At 35.0% G+C, this 17651-nt stretch overlaps 1 protein-coding gene across 1 annotated transcript in view; it reads left to right on the top strand.

Annotated features, from left to right (window-relative positions):
• Positions 1 to 2947: 2947 nt before the first annotated feature.
• Positions 2948 to 17651, top strand: part of IP3K2 (Inositol 1,4,5-triphosphate kinase 2) — a 57262-nt gene continuing 42558 nt past the window's right edge. Inside the window, exons 1-2 of the mRNA XM_074125149.1 lie at positions 2948 to 3048; positions 4417 to 4996. Coding sequence (XP_073981250.1) covers positions 2948 to 3048; positions 4417 to 4996 — 681 coding nt within the window. The remainder of the gene's footprint in view (positions 3049 to 4416; positions 4997 to 17651) is intronic.

Raw genomic sequence — 17651 nt, 5'->3', positions numbered from 1 at the left:
ATCAAGCTATTAAACACAGGTTAATTACTTAAATAATGTCAATGGAGTATTTGCATGAAATGATGGGTACTTGCCATAATTACCATTGGTAATTTTGTTTATTCTTCAAAGTTACCAACATTGAGACCAACGTTTCATTGCCAGTAAAAACAAACAATAAAGATTCGGTGGTACTTTTTCTTTTTTCTTTTTTGAGAAATTATATAAGGGGGGTTTTCTTTTTTATTTTCTTCGTAATGTTTCTGAGTAAGTCAAATTTAGCTTTCCTAATTTATCGACCAGCTTAACTGAAGAGAACCAGTTATCAGCAATAATATTAAGTATTATGTAATATTTAATATAGAATAATATTAAAAAATGGAACAGAAAACAAACCCCAAAACATTAGAATAAAAAGCTATTTAAAAAAAAAAATTACGTAAATGGTATTGTCGGGTCAAATTCGACCCAAAACCTATATTTTATTTACTTCCACTGCTCAAGAACGACTGATTTTATGATCGATTGTTGGCGTGGATGAGAGGGAAGAATTCAGAAAATCAGAAGAGATTTTTATAGTTAATTCCTACAAATGCCATACAAAAGAAAATTTACCCGACAATACCAGTTGAGGGTTAAACTGCGATTACAGTATTTCCTTTTAAGAGGAGTAAGATAAATTAAGGTGCGTTACAGTACTTCTTCCCAAAAGGCAGAGAAATTAAACTTCAAATACGCACGATTGCAACACTTCATTTTAGTACCTGTAAGAGTAGGATGGCACTTTAATGTCACACAGTAAAACTCAAACCACTTCTTCCTACCAAATTTGATCAAAATTCGTCGAAGGTTATTGATTATTAAGAGGGGCCTTACTAAAGTGAGGCAAACTCCGTTACTAATGTTGTGTCCGCATAAAATTTCGGATCGAATGACGGATTCATTAACGTAAATAGGTTCACGCGTCGCTAATTTAAACGATTGCAGTACTCCTCTTGGTAGTAAGATGCAAGAGAATGATCACTTTAAAATCACGTAGGATTGCTTTTCTTCGCGCTAAAATTTATCAAAAGCGGACTAAATGATATAGAAATATTAGTAATAATAGCTTTAGAGAGGGCCTTACTTGCATGGGGCAAACCCCCCTCCTTAAGAGGCATAACGTCGAGACTTTTAAAATGCAAATATGTACAAAATTTCGTGCAAAATATGTCGAAAATTTGATTGATTGCTGTACTTTCCTATCTATCTATATATGTTATGTATATACAGGGTGACCAGAGTTATATGCTCCACCCACTTCTTTCTTAAACGGTGGGAAATTTCGAAAAAATAAAAAACCCGTATTTAATCATTTTTAGTCTAGTTTATTTTCAGTGATTGACCCATTTTTTTTAAACCCCTGTATCTCGAGATACAACTTTGTTTTTTCAAATGGAACGTTATATTTTTTTTGCATATTTTTATAGTATTTGAGCTCCTAAAAAAAAAAAAAAATAATATGAAAAACAAATTTCAGTTTATTGTCAAAATTACGTTATTTTTTTTTAAAGAATCTGTTCAAACTGGCCACAATCAACGGATAGGCAAGCCAAATCTCTGGACTCCCACGCTTTGCTTGTAGCAGCACTTATGGTGGCGAAGGCAGGCTAGAGTTATTCGACGTTCAGGTTGTTTTTTCTACAAACGTTTGGTGTGGAGGTTTAGGCCCATACTTCTACAGAGAGAACTTAACTGGTGCAAGGTATCTAACTCTTTTTAAGAGACATTTTCCAGTACTGCTTGAAGATGTTCTTCTACAACGTTGGCTAGATATGTACATATTTTCAACAAGATGGTTGCCCGGCACATAATGTGAGAGTTGTTCGAGGTTACCTGGACAGAAATTTCAATGAAAAGTGCTTAGGGATTCATTGTCCCATCCAATGACCACCTCGATCTCTAGACTTAACCCCGATCGACTATTTTTTGTTGGGATATCTAAAAAATAAAGTGTACAGTAACCTTAATCCCTAGGCTTCAGTCGATGATCTGAAACGTCGAATAACTCTAGCTGGGTTGTTGCCAAAAAAATTACAGTTGTAAAGGAGGATTAGCCCTATATTTTAAAGGAATTTTGTGAATTTTATCTTTTACAGAAAAAAAAAAATTGTCAAAGTTTGGCGTTTTTCAACGTTACGCTTTTTCGTGAATTTTTTGACGATCAACCCCTTATTACACCTGTTTTACCGGACCGCTTTTAAGAGAGATGTTGTTTTTAAGATTTTTGAATCGTCAGTAATGATATACACGCATTGTTAAACGTGTCATGTAAAGCTTTTTACAAATTTTTCACTCCACTCGGTAGAATAATTTACGTGACAGTCATCTTCTTTTGCACTGTTGTATTGAAGAAAGAGCGTTGCCCAATTAAGACAGGTAATAAAAGGGTTTCCCAGAATTTTGTTTTTTTTATGAAAGGATTGAGATGCTTACTAAGTATAAAAAAAAGAGTAATAATTGTCAGATGTATCAAGTAAAATTCTGTACTACAAATTTTTTGTTGTATTCTGAGTCGTTTTTTTTTATATAATTAATTTATTTTTCCAATTTATAAATGGCTGATATGAACCAAACTTTTTGCCATACAGAAGATTTTTTTGTGCAAATGAAATAAATAATAAATTTAATCAAAATGTGGAAATGAATGAAAAGATGAAATGAAATCTCAGTATCTTTCCTAAACTTAGCTGACAAAAGATCAAGAAAAATATTGGAAAGAGATAATTTCTAGCTGTAACAGGAGAATAATTCTGGTATTTAGTCATGCTACGAAATTATATGTACAATCTGGAATCGTCTTCCTAGTAATTATTAAGTCAGTTGTCTCACTAGGCACTCACTACACAGTTGACCTGAAGCAGAAAGAGTTGTGCGAGACGGTTATATAAGTAAATTAGAAAACTAAACTGATTAATGTACCTGGATGATGGGTGAAAGTGGTGCAAAAGCGGTCTGGGACACTATCAACATCAACATGCATGCTACGGCGAATATAAACAAAGATCCAGCACTTGCGGTCCCAACCACGTTTTCTACTTGATTTACAGTTATTTTCTGAACTTACTCCAAACTCAAATTTTAACTTCAAATTCTTGCACACTAATCTAAAGAAATAAATATAAATAGGCAGAATGAAAAGACCTCTCTACCGCAAAAATTAAACAATATGAATATCAGGTAAACTATAGTAAAGGTAATATAGCATGGACAAAATTTTGAATTTTTACATTGTCCAAATTTTGAGTTTGAACATCTCTCTTCATTATAATGTACAGAAAAAAATAAACATTTTCAAATTAAAGACAGTGATAGAAGAAAAATATTTATTTCATATAATCAATAGTTATTGCAGTATTGAAAGTAAATATTTTTTTACTTTCATCAGTCTCTTTAAAAGTTCTGGTTTAATTTGGTTGTTGAGTTTTCACTTGTTCTATTCAAATTAGCGAGAAAGGTATCTTGGTTGTGTGTGGAAATTTTCAATTTAACCTCTTCAAGAATCCCGGAACCCCTGCCATTCGGTTTTTAAATTCCAAAACAGGAAATATGTCTGCAAATAACCTTAATACATTTTTCATTCGACTGTACAACTGGGAGTTGATTTGACCCTAGTACAAATAGCTACCTTTGGCCTTAGTGAAACTAAAGCAGAATGCTAAGCTGAGTACATTATAATCACCAGCTACTTCGAAGGGAAATGTTAAACTGGAAGAATGAGTTCAGATAGCAAACATGAATTTGGAATTTACTGTATAAAAAAACAATAATAAATACATTATTATTTGAAAATATTTATTTTATTTTTTTTAACTTTAATGCAAACGGCCAGTATTCATTTAAGTTTTGTAAGGGAATTATTTCTTTGAAAAGTATATTTCAAATTAATAGAGCTGTACTTTTCTATCCGCCCCGCCAATCTTTCCTAAATATATTAAAACCACTAAATTTTGTGATCTTTTGCTATATTTAGTAAAATTTTATTACTAATTCATTTGCTCACTTTCCCAATAAATTTCCTAGCAACCTTTATTAAAGAAGGCAGACCTTATTTGTTAACTGTTTAGCGGGGACAAATAGTTGAATTTTAGGGAATGAACCTGTAAGTTCAAAAGATAAGCAGCTAGCTCAAAAATTATGTGAACGTGTTTTTGAATCAGTTCCGAACATGGATTTGTTTCAAATCTAATAAACCCATGGACAGATTTGATTCGACTATGTGATTTTCGAGAACTGCAGTTTAATTATTAAATATCCCAATGGCTTTGCTACTGATATTGAGGTAGGCCAATATAATTGAAAATGAAAAGTTTATTTGATTATTACTTAATAATTTGCGAGTCTACTGGAGAAGGTTGATGGTGGGTGGGAGTGGCCATGGATAGGGGAGTGACGTAGAGAGGGTCTAGAGGAGAAGCAGTACAAGGCGCTCAGTGCCATGCAGCGCAGCCGGCGGCATGGAGTGGTGAGTAGTCCGACCTGTAAGTCACATCTACCTTCTCCTTGTAGTCCGGATTTAGCGTTAGGTATTGTTGGCAAAATTAACCGGAGTGCAGCACCATCCATTCATACACCGTCTCAGCTTGTCAACATTAGCAGCAATAATGGCGTCTCAGCAGCTGATGAGGAGGAAGATACAGACGTGTCGGAAATTGGTCCGGCCAGGACACTTAGAACGCCTTCGGTAGTTGTAACGGACTACTGTGACGACCCGTTTCTTTCTACTTCTACTCTCACTTTTGAGCAAATTGAACATTTACGTGCCGAGTTTGAGTCGGATCGGACGCGCCGTGGCTCAAATACCGCTGACTCCGACTCCGGCTCTGCTACGTCATCATGGAGTTCCTGGGGCCTAGATCCAGACCAAAGCCTCAGAAATCAAAGGAAGACCTCCGATTGCTCTACTTGCAGCACTCTGAGTGGCGAGGAAGAGGAATTTTTGATGCCAGTCATTCTTCAACCAGTTGTCCTAAAAAAGGTAATAATTATATAATTGCGTTTTACTGCATTTTCCTTAGTAAGTCATTTATCATCTCTAATTGAGTATGCTGTTTTGGATGTAAAATGTCATTCATATCTGCTGATCAATGTATAAGATACGAGAAACTTATACATTATACAAGATACTTCTCTCTTGTTTCCATGAGATTTAAACGCCAAAAAACCTCACTAATAGCATATTTCTTAAAACTTTTACTAGTAACTATTTTACTCATTCGAAGAACATGCTTTTTAGCGTCTGTTTGCACGTGGGTGCGTCTCTGTGTGCACAGACATTGAACTTACAGAATGCTAATAAATATCTACTCTCATTTAATTTTAAATTATGTAATAAACCATCTGGCAGTACTACAATCCTGCCATCCCTTACTTAGTCTCCTATCACGCCCTTCCATGATTACATTCAACGGCACCATAGCTCGAATGATATGCTTATTGATAGTGAAACGCTGTCTTTCGGCCAAAAACGACGAGTCGCAGGAGTTCGAATTCGATATTTGGCTTAAATGCCTCGATGACAAAGTCAGACCATCTAGAGGGCCAATTTACTAAATCCGTGAATGCATCCGGACTCAAATCGATCTATTGTGGCGGCTCCACTGGCACCCCTCGCTTGCTGGCTTCAACCTATTGATATGAGTAGTAATGATTTTTCCCTCGCCTTAAACTTTCGATTCCCGGTCTAGGCCTTGGATTTTATTTAATGTCCAATATGATAATAGTAACATATATGGCTTTTCGCCTCCGTCCACTATACCTAATTGGTCATTGGACTTAAAGCCCGCCAGAAAAAATAGGCATTACTTTACTTATTTTGTTATATAAAAATAAAATTCAAATCACTCTTGTCTTTCACTGAAACCACTTGTGCTGCTTTCATTTTTAAAGTGCCTTCCACTTCAGCGGCACCACTTGAAAAATGCTTAATACGAACATTAACAAATGTAAACCTACTTTTGAAGATTGAATTACATTAGCCCTAATACAACTTCGTTTATTAACAAATGTTACACCACCGCAGGGCTAACTCTTTTGTTTAATTTTGGTAGCAGTAAAATTAAACTTAATTTAATTGATTTAGCCAGTTTGGTTTAGCACTAATATCCAGTGATATTATGACAATCCTTTCCTTTTTTGTTCGATTTAGAAACGGCCGATGTCTTTGGATACTCTCTTTTGAAGAGTGATGTTCGCCTTGGACGCTCTTTTGAATACCCCCGCTCATCTGCCTGTGACCGACGAAAAGAAGACAGCTTGATCGTCGATTCTTCCACTTTCCTTTTCCGCATTTGTACTTATTTATCTTTTCTCGCCAATTTTCTCAGAGCTCTGTCTAACAGATTATTTACTACAGGGCTTACTGGATCTTGATATATCATTTTTCATAGAAGATTTCTTTCCTTCCCCTTCTCCCTTGTAGCAGTAAAAAATCTTCTTTGCCTCTCTTAAATCAGCTGCGAAATCTTAAGGTAAGGCCTAATTAGTTTCTTTCAAATTTTTCACCCACCTCAGCGGGTCATACTTACGCCTCTATGTCGAAAGCCTCATTCACACTGATAGTTTCCGCTTATTTCTATAAAGAAGTTTTATAAAGTTAATGTCATTAAAACTGATGTCTGTAAAGTATTTCGAAAAACAGATTAATTTTCTTTCTCCAGATCCCATGGTTTCTTCAAGAATCTCGGGTTGATTATGTAAAAACAGATTTTTCCTCCTATATTTTTTTTTTCCTTCAAATTTTATCATATTCAACTGCAAAATATCTATCCTAGTGGATTGCACTTGAATATTTTTCATACATTTGTTTATAATTTCATCATTTTTTTAAATGTTTCACTGATTAAAAAAAGCTCGGCTAAATTAAGTGAATCATGTCTCATGATTATTCACAATATTTATAGGAAAAAGAAATAATGACACTAGAATATTATACCGCTTACTGCCAGATGTGGGCCAAAAATCTCGCTCAATATACACTGGGTTCTTTATTACTCACTTGAATTATGATAGCCTTGAGATTCACTTTAAAATTCAATATCTCTTTTAAAAATCTTAACTATTATTTTAAATTTAGGCTATATGTTAACGTAGACAATTGTATATCAGACTTAAAAATCACCACAAAAAAACAAACTTTCCTCACAAAATAGCCATAAAACATGGCGTTCAATAACGTTTTCACTGCTCCTCTTGTCAGTAGAGACTCTGCCGCAGAATTTATATGTAAATAAAAAAGAGTTATTTTCCTTGAACTTTGAATGGTAACTTATTAACTTACTAACACTACTTTTCGCTATTGCTTTATCACAGCACATATAATTTTTCAGGAATATAGCAGCTCAGTCAAATTTTTGAAAACATTGCTAACAAATAGGAAATCCCTTCGTAACTAAATAGTTAAGAATCAATATTCGTTAGATTTTTCCCCCTGCAAGAAAATAGGAGTGAGTTTACAATTTTTATTGGCAAATTTAAACCATCTTTGGTTTTATAAAATCTTCAACCAGTTCCATTCCAGTATCATTAATACATTTTCATTTTTTTCTTGCTTTTTACAAAATTCTTTTACACTTAGATTTTCTATATCTATCACTTCTAATTCATTCTCTTCTATGATTAGTGATATGTATATGCGATCTTATAAAACTATTTTGAAGTTAAATACGTACAATTAAGCTCTTAAAAAGTTAAGATACAATAAAGATTGTGTCCCAACATTTACCATTTTGGAGTAAGGTGTTTGGAATTTACGGTTTTATTTTTTTAATCGGCAGTGATATTATTTTTTGTGATCATTTCAACTTTGGAGAGAGGGACACCTGCTTTATCTTTATTTTCAGAATGAAAGCTTCTTTTCTTTTCCATTATTTCATCCCTATAATTAATTTTCATTATTATTATTATTATTTATTCACTTAGGGTAAGTATAGCCGAAAGTCAGTTGGTATCGAAATCACCACGTTAGCCTTGCATTTATTGAATGTGAGAAATTTATACGGACGTAATTTCTTGAGATTTTCATTATTATTGAAATTGAACTTTAAGATCTAAACGGAAGATATTTGAGAGAAGCGTTGGTCATTAATTTGTCTACCATACCTTAAACAGCCTTTAAATGGTTTCCACAAGACTTTATCATAAAAAAAAGCCTAAATGATTAACTGTTTCTGCTTAAACATTAATGTTCACTGCAGGAAGCGGCGGCAGATTTGTTATTTGTTTAATAGCTTGAGAGCGTTTTTCCTTTTGTAATCTATTCAAAAGCATTTTAATTTCCGTACCGTAATTTATTTCATGATTTTCCACTTTATGGGTGACGTAGAAAAGTTTCGCGGCCCCCGTTAATTTTTGTTTTGATAAGATTTACGATTTGTCCATTTAAACTCCATCAAGTTAAACGCGTTCTATTAACTTCGATAAATGCTCTAATATGTGACTGCTGAATTCCGGAAACGAGGTCGAGATAGCTGATAACTTCAATTTCGGGAAATTTGTCGCCCTTGTTCTAATTAATGGACCAAGTTTGAAGACTGAATTATTTTTACTAAGGTGTTATTTTAAGTTCCCTTTTGTAGAAAGGTATTTGTATTAAAGTTGTTTGACTTTTTGATGCTACCTCAAACCTTATATTGCTGCAATATACGATCGCAGTATTCTCTTTCCGAGAGAAACGAAAATAAAAAAATTGATAAATTGTTAAAAGTGAAGTATGAGTGTAAAAACGATTTTTTTTCAATTTAAGTTTAATTAGAAATAATAATAAATTGTGAACAAATTAGTAATAGCCCAGGTGAGCCAAGTTTTTAAAAATATATCACATGTTTTTTTAGATATTTATTTTCAGTTGGTTATTATGTCCCCGATATAACTAGCAAAATAAGACAGCAATAATGGAACTAATTGCTGCGTTGGCAGAGGCGCACAAGTGCCAGGAGGCGACGCTGGAAGTCATGAAGAAGAAGTTGGAGGAGAACCAGTCGAAGACGGACAAAGTGGAGCAAGAAAGACAGAAATTGTCCACTGAATTGGAACACTGCAAACAGGTGACCAAAGATTTAGAAAGTGATAAGGAAAAATTGCAAATGGTTTTGGATGATTTTCGTACAAGTTCTCACAGTGAAATTCATGCATTGAAAACTACGTTGCAGAATAAACAGAGTGATTGGGAGAGATTGTTAAATGAGCATAAGGAGAAAATAAGCCTCGCGGAAGAGAAGGTCGGAGAGACTGAATTGGAGTTAGTGGAAGCCCTGAATAAAGTCGAGCAGTCCTACAAGAAAGAGGCAGCATTAAATAGAGAATTTAAAAAATTGAAAGCTAGCTACACTTTGATGAAGGAAGAAAACAGTAAAATAAAACTTATAAACGCAAATTTAGAAAAAAATTTGCAAAAAGCGAAAATGGATTTGTTGAAAATGTCAAACTGTAAGGACAGACTTGCGGATGAAGTGAGATGGGCGGAGAAGCAAATTGGTGGCTGCAAGGAACTCTGCAGTGCCGTCAAACAGGAGAAGCAAATTGTTGAAGGAAGATATGAAGAATGCCTTACAAGTCTGGGAAAAAATCACATTTTAGAAAAAGAAGTTAGAGATTTAAATTTGAATGTTTTAAATTTAGCAAAACTTAACAAAAATATCTTGGAATCTATCTGCTTTATAAAAACTGTCTTGGCAAAAGACACCAAAAGTGTTTTTATCCAAACTGATATGAGTGGGAAAGATTTGAGTGAGTACGAACATTTGGACAAAGAAGCCACCCTGTTGGTGATTGGGCTCCGGGAAGAACTCGTTTCTGCTAAAGATCAATTGATTAGAATAAAACAGGAAAACGAACAGATGAAGAACTACATGTGCGATTCCAAACGTCAGATGGAGATGGTAGTCGAAGCAGAGAGGATTCAGAGACTGGAGCAGACGGTAAATTCGTTAGCTGAGCTTGTAAACAGAGATGTCCAGAGTTCGGCAATGTTCCCTTCCTCATCCTCTGGGACCACTGACTGTGTGATGGCGTCCTTGGAGCAGGTTCGAAAAGATTTGGGTGTATTAAAGACTCGAAACTGGCATCGTGTGACCAGGACCCAAGTGGAAGTGCCTACCAGAGATCGCGATCCGCCGCCTACGAGAGTCAACTTCCGCACTGTTTAAAAGCCGTTCAGTACAATGAGTGATTTTTTCATAAAATAAAATATTACTTTGTTGTTACTATTTTAAATAACTGTTTCAGTTCTCTCAACCTTATCGTATTATTATTATTATTATTATTAAAGCTATTTTATTTCTTCCATGAATTGTTTTGGTGATACTTAAAGAAATTAGAAATGTAGTCGGAATTTCTATGCTTGAAAAATGTTTGACAATAAAAAGCCAGTTCATTCTCAATTCTTCTTCTTTATACAAAAGTTTTGGTTTCACAGTGACTGATCTTAGTCTTAGGAAAGACTGTTTTTGTAACGGGGAGCGAATTCCTGGTAGAGATCCACAGAAGAACTTGCTGTCAAATATCAATGCTTAATCAATTTTTTGTTGAATAATATTTCCTTTTTATAATCATCTTATCCTTTCCTACTAAAAAACCATTAAAAAATAATTTAAAAAAAATGTTTATTTGTATATAAAAAGGCTTGATTTTTATTACGAATGTTGTATAAAACACTTCATAAACATTCGAGTAAGAAAGAACTATTTATTTGTTCTTTAAATTTTAAATACATTTAAATCCAAGAAAACAGTGGGAGCCGTTTTTGAAACAATCGCAAAAACGATTTAGTAACGTGGTCTCCAGTCGAGTAAGTGGTCTCCTAAGCGAAATATCAAATTGACTTTCTGGGATTTTTTGTTTAGGTGTTACGGTGAAGATCTACTTGCACGGGTCAATTTATAAAAACCAGTTTTTAGTACTCGAAGGGGTTCAAAACGAATATTTCTGGTGATAACCAAACGTGAAACCCGACAAGTAAGAGAAAATAAAAATGAAAATAAACTCAGCTAGGGGAGGGATTAGCTGAGTGGTTAGTATACATAGGGTTCGAACGCGGGGATCCCGGGTTCGAATCCATCATCTGCTGGTCCTTACATTTTTCTCTTCCTAGGAGCTTCTTACAGTATACTATCGGCTGATGGACAGTGTTTGTAACAAGAGATCACTGTCCGGAGGCCAGCAGTGCTAAAAATAGCTCCGGGCGCCAATGACATCAAATGTTGGATGTGCCTTAAAAAAATAACCTCAGCTGAGACTAGTTTTGTATAATCCACAAAAAAAAAATTTGTTGCGCGTCAACAGCAAGATCATTAACACCGAAGGTTTATTAAGATAATATTGACAATATTGGGCCCAGGAAAATCTTCGTACCATTCTTATGATTTGCAACAATTCTCTTTCGAACAGTGGGTAAATTGGATTGATGAAAAAACTGACGATCGGAATGATAATGTAAGGATGAACAAATACAGAAGTATGATGTTAATGCAATGAATGAGTCAAGGTTCAACAGTTCGACTGGTTGAGTGAGTTACCAACCTGTATAATATTGAAATAAGAGTGATGTGTTTTAATGGAGAGAGAAAGGAGAGCAGGCAGTGGGGAAGCCAGAGCTGCCTTGATGGTGCTGCTTTAGTTGACCGGACACCGGAGCGTCGAGAGGGATGCTATGGCTAGAGTAATCTGCGCGCTGAGCACGTGTGATCGCATCTCAGTGATTGTCTGCCTTTTTCCGCTCGCGAATGTTTTTCTGGTGTAGAGGCTCATCGTGTGTTAACAGCTAATAGCAACTCTCTAACAGTGGATATTTTATTTAGGTAAGTTTGAGTCTCTTGACCCTCCACCGCCGCCGCCACTATCAAAACCACTCCAATAATCTGGCGTGAACACTCACACGACTTTCTCTTACTAAACTCCTTACATTCTTTTCAAACTCAAAATTCAACTTGGGTCTGAATAGAGCATATCCGCAAAAAATTCATTTTGACTTGATACGTACGTCTAGTCTCAAAAAAACAGCAACTTTTCTAAACTTGGTACCTCAAGTTTCATTCTGCACTTTTGCGCATACAACTGTCTAGCTTTTTCTCACCGACATTAAACTATTTTTATTTAAATTGAGTCTTGTAGGTGTGGTTGAGGAAAGGCCACTGAAAACGACGTTGCTGTTTACTTAGGAAACTTTCCGCCGCCTCCCTAGCGACCGCGTACCATGTGTCCTTTTGCAAAACATTTCCATTGTTTTCAATTATAAAAATGAGTTATTTGAATTATATTATTTATTCTTTGTATATTTTTAAAAGTCATATTTGTCTCTCAAAATTTACATACATGTCAGACAGAGTACCCGATATATTCACTTACGTGAGCATATATTTTTCGAGATAAATATTCCTTAAATAAGAGATGAACAGAAATACTTCTGTTGGAAATTTAAACAACCAAGACGGCAACATGCCTGAATAGGCGGAGACGTCACTAACCTTGAGTCTCAACTTATATGTTAATAGTTGCATAGGTAAAATATATAATTGCCTTCAGCGTTGCAGGTGAGGAGCGTTACGAATATGCAATTAGCACTTGAGATGGAGCAGGTTCCCTTAAATTTAAGTTATTGATGGTGATTTAAATAAAAATCCATCAATCTAAACATGAATATTGTATATTGGGAATCATAAAGAATAGAAAAACCATGTAGTAATTTCTGAATGTTTAATACCAACAACTATCAATTCCGGCGCTGAACATTGATTTTCACTAATAAACTCTAAAGTAAACACTCACATCACTTTCTCTTCTCCGGCACTTGAAAGTTTTGAATAATGTTGGCTTCAAAGTAGATTCACTCTAATAAACAGTATTTTCAGTTGAGGTAAATTATTAATGATGAAAGAGGTTATGATTGAGTTGATGGTATTCGGATCAGCAGGTGCCTTCTGCTAACAAATTAGATCCTTTTACAGTTTCAGTTCTTACTGACTCTTCATTATAGCCAGTCAGACAACTCAAGCAAGCACCATTTTTAAAAACCATATTATCGTATTTAGTATGTTTAAATCCTTTTATTTCCAGTAAAAACTCGACAAATGAAATCTGCACGTGCAAACAATATATCCTATTGCGAAGGAGAGGAACAGTTAGACAGTTACAAACTGAAACTTTGCAGTTAGAATTTATTGAAAACTTGCGCTTTTACAGAGACTACAATAGATCCGATGTAAGTGCAACTCTGTGTCGTTTGTAAAAAAGCAATGTAGAAGCGGTTTCTTTTTCTCCACACTTACTTTTAGACTTACCTATGTTATATATCGTACTTCTTATGATCAGAAAGCTGAATGGCTAGCAATCGCCATAGTGACCAGCCACTCTTTAGCATCTTACTGCTGCAGTGTCTTAAATGACTGTTCCTGAGCTTTCGATCCACTGCAGCGTTTTGAAGTTATTCTGCTTGATTAGTGGATTAGCGTTCACAGAGGCGAAATCTAAAAATCTTTCTTGCCCGTATACAATTAAAGCGTCTTACACAGCATCACTAGGTTTCTATTCCATTAGTAAATGTTGATAAGTTGTTTTCCAAACTCAAACTTACCTAAAGTTGCTTACTATAATAGAAGTGCGATTAAGTGCGTCATGGAATCTTTCCCCTTCAGTTTCCCTAAAGGTGAAATGCTAACTGTTTTTGCTAATTCCACACATTTTGGTTTTGCCTCATATATCAACTGATTGATTACCAATCTGTGATAGACTATCAAGCTAGCTTCTTAAGGTGCCTCTCTTGTTCGCCAATATTTCTCAATAAATAAATGAGCCAAATCGAGCTAATTAGGGCTTCGTCTTGCGTAGTTTACGAAGGGAGATGAGGAAGTTAAAGTGGTCAACAACAGGTATACATCAGTTTGATATATCTGCAATCACAGGTAGGCTGTTCATCAGATATACATATGTCAATTCACCAGTCTGTTACCTAGACGAAATTAGCACAAGGTAACTTCAATAACCTGCCTTAGCAGGTTCCAAAAAAAGACAATAGATTCATTAAGTACATTCGAAATATTTAATTGTATTTAAGTAAATAATTGTATATACTTGGAAAGAGACTCCCTGCTGGGAAAGTGGACAAAACTGCCCCAATCACTATGGTGAAAAAGTGTTTATCTCTGACCAGAATTAACTGCGACTCTAAAGCTTGCAGCTACTAGCCCGAATTGAACGATCTGATTCTCCAGAAACCGAAACCCTAATTGGCGATACTTTCTTAATGTATTAAACTATTAAGTCCCTCCTTTGTTCTGAAATTATCAATTCTGGATACTCTTCCTGGACAGCATCAAGCAAACTCCCCCTTTGTTGTCCCGTAGGTGACTTTGCGGTTGCAGACTATGGGCCGTACCTGCTTTCTCCACCTTTTGGAGTATGTAGATCGTTGCAGTTCTTTTTTCATAGAACCCACTTAAAGATAATTTTTGAAGGTCATCTTCAAAGAAACTGATTTATTCACAGCACATTAATTATGATGAATTGGCTACTAAAACGATAAACTATTATTATTTCAATGTGCCCAGTTCGCCAATTTTAGGTTTAGGTTATTTGTAAATGATACATTCCCAAGGAAAGTTAAAGGAAATTCCGTGCTCTGGAATATTTTGCAGTTGTCTTTTTTGGGGGAGTGTTCGAGGCTTAGTGGGGATAAAAAGCGAAATTAGTGTTCACTCCCTTTTTGTTAGTGACATCCAACAATGATTAAATCTCGTTGGATTTATCCTTCAATGCAGCCATATTTTCCTTATTCCAACCGGTTTGAATTTTTTTTATTCATCGTCCGAAGTTAATCGCCAATTCCATACTTTGCAAAGATCTAATCGAAAAGAACTGCTCAGAAGCGTTGCTCACAAGTGAAATATGTGACTGAATCAATGTAAAATTAAGTCAAACTATCCACACCAAACTTGTGATGAAAAGTGAAAATGTGAAACCTGTTTAAAGTGAGAAAGTGACTTTATGATGGATAAAGTAAACTTTATTATTCAGCACTGCGACCAAACACTTTTCTAAAATGAAAGCATTCGAAATTAGAAACTATACCAGCTATTCTGATAGCAAATCTGATATTTTGCGAAACAAAAACTAAGTACCATTTCACCGTATAACATTTTCTAATGAAAGCCGCTCTGTATTAATTTCCTGAAATTTTGTTTTATACCTCTTACCACCTAACCTTCAAACAACCACACAAATATTAATATTTTTCAAGTTAGCTACTTTAAAAGATATCAAAAACTTGATCTTGAATAACTAGAATTTCGATTGCTTAAGTATGAATCTAAAATATCTCGGTTCTTGTCACTGACCCACGTTTCATTCCTGTTTTGAGCATTATGTACATTTCCTTAAATATCTTATTATTATAATCTAGATTTTATCCTAATTATGTAATGCTATATTTTGTGCACTAATTATATATCATTTGTGCAAATATATTCCTTGAATTTTACCTGTAAAATTTTATTTTCTTGATTATTAATTATCTTGTATATATTTGTAATTGGGCAATAGTAAAAAAATAAATAAAGATAAGAATAAAGAAAAACATATCAGTAATAACTGTAAGAATCCTAGCGATTATAACTTTCCAATTGATCTTTTGTATTATAAGTAAACAATTAATAAGCGAAAGATTTGGGCAATTATACAGTTAATATTAAGTAACAATGTACTCAAATATTAATCCCATTTTTCTGAACTAATTTGTTCTTTAATTCCATTAACACCGCTAAAAATAAATTCTGATTTTATGACCCCACAAATGCTGAATTTCACCTCCGGAATACTATTCACTTTAAATCTCCTACTATCTTGCTTATTATACAGAGCTAAAACAACTTTGTCCATTACGTCACACCCCCTTAAAAAAGTGTTACCTCTGTGGACAGCATTTTCCGAGCAACAATCGGGCACGTTAAATACGAAGTGGTCTTCTGCCGTCTGCGTTGAAATGCCTTCCGAATTTCTGTTACCTACAGTAAACAACGACTGCTTCTGAGTAGCTTCTTTGTAAGAGCCTTTGTAAGAAACCCTCTTACAAACCCTCTTAGTGAGATCAAAATCATTCAGTGGTCAACTGCCCCTCTCTCTGAATACGCTGACGCTGAGCCTGCGGATCAATTCAACAATCTCCGTGTCATCTGCTCCGAACTTTTCATAGTGAGACTCTTCAAACTGCATTTGTACTCTTAGAAGATGCATGCTGAGCTCTCATTACCTGTTCGTCTGTTACTCTCAAAGACCTTCAACATCCACTTTATGGTTTTTTTTTTCAGTAAAGATTGAAAAAAAGGAACACCACAATTACTTTTTTGAATTAAGTGCAGCATTATTGTAATTAACCCGTAGTAGTGCTCTTGAATTTAGTAGCATTTCCTCGAATGTATTTTCCACAACGATTTATACCTTTCATAAAATTTCTGAATGATGGCAATCACCCATGTCTAATGCCAGGTTCATTCAAGCTTCCCAGGAACTCGCGGAACGTTCAGTAGATTTACTGCTTAGTACAATAAGGTCAAGACAGGAAGCCACAACTTGTTCTTTAGAAGATAGGTACTGCACATCTAGTTCCTCCTATTCTTTTTTAAGCTTCTCCTCATCACTTCATGTGCTACGTTCTTAATAGTAGCTTGTAAATATTAATACATTTCTTCAGCTGTGCCTTCATAATTTGCGTCAAGTTCTATTTCAAGTCGTTGCTGGTGTTATATTGTAAGCTGTCTTCCTGCCTTTGCTGTTCCTGCAAAAAGGGAACTATTGAAAATCTCATTGTCTTCTTTCTTCGTCACGCTCAGTCTAATAAGAACTAAGTAGCCCCTGCTTAGATAGACCTATTCTAATTGTTTGGAAGTTTGTTCAGCATATTGTTTAGGATCTATTACTAGCCACCAATAAGCAAGTAAGTGAGAGTTCCGTTTTATGATGAAACCTGTATAATATAATGTAATAATATGAATAAAACGACTGTTTAGTTAAATTTCTGAAAATTTAGAAGTTAGTATAGTAGTTTGAGAGTAGATGTTTGTTGAAGGTTGAGTTGAGAGGGAATCTCGCTTTGGTGTGTGACAGGTACCTATCTCAAAGGTGTGCGGCTACATGACCATGACCTTGGTGGTGACTTTATTAGCCAGCCTCAAGGAATTCTTACATCTCTACCGTCTCTTGGAGCTAAATAAACGTCAACCCATTGGATCAACAAGAACGCCCATCCAGTTAATGTAATAATAATGTTCCTTCTCCACAAGAATATTAAGAAACTGGCCATATTTTCATAACCAGAGCAAATATTCGCTTGTAGAAGAAAATTCTTTTGTAAAATCAAGCACTTCTTTTTGGTGTTCTTATTATTGAGGATTCTTTCAGCTGAAGTTTCGCTACTGCTCCTTAATTATTTTATTTATAAAGTGATATTAATATTTTTTTAATCGACTAAATTAAGAGAAGATGCAGACGGAGGAGCTTGCTTGGCGGGGAGAACTGGCTGGACGAGTTGTAGCCGGTTATGTCGCCGCATACAGCACATTCTAGCGGCTTCACGCCCCCTCCCTCGCTCCCAATGACCACCTCTCCAACACAACTTGCCATCTTAAAACTTGCTTCCAGGTTAAATT

Source organism: Rhodnius prolixus, unplaced genomic scaffold (genome assembly GCF_049639745.1).
Source record: "Rhodnius prolixus isolate KJV_2025 unplaced genomic scaffold, Rpr scaffold_3, whole genome shotgun sequence".
Classification (NCBI taxonomy): domain Eukaryota; kingdom Metazoa; phylum Arthropoda; class Insecta; order Hemiptera; family Reduviidae; genus Rhodnius; species Rhodnius prolixus.
This window is presented reverse-complemented; position numbering and strand designations above follow the sequence as displayed.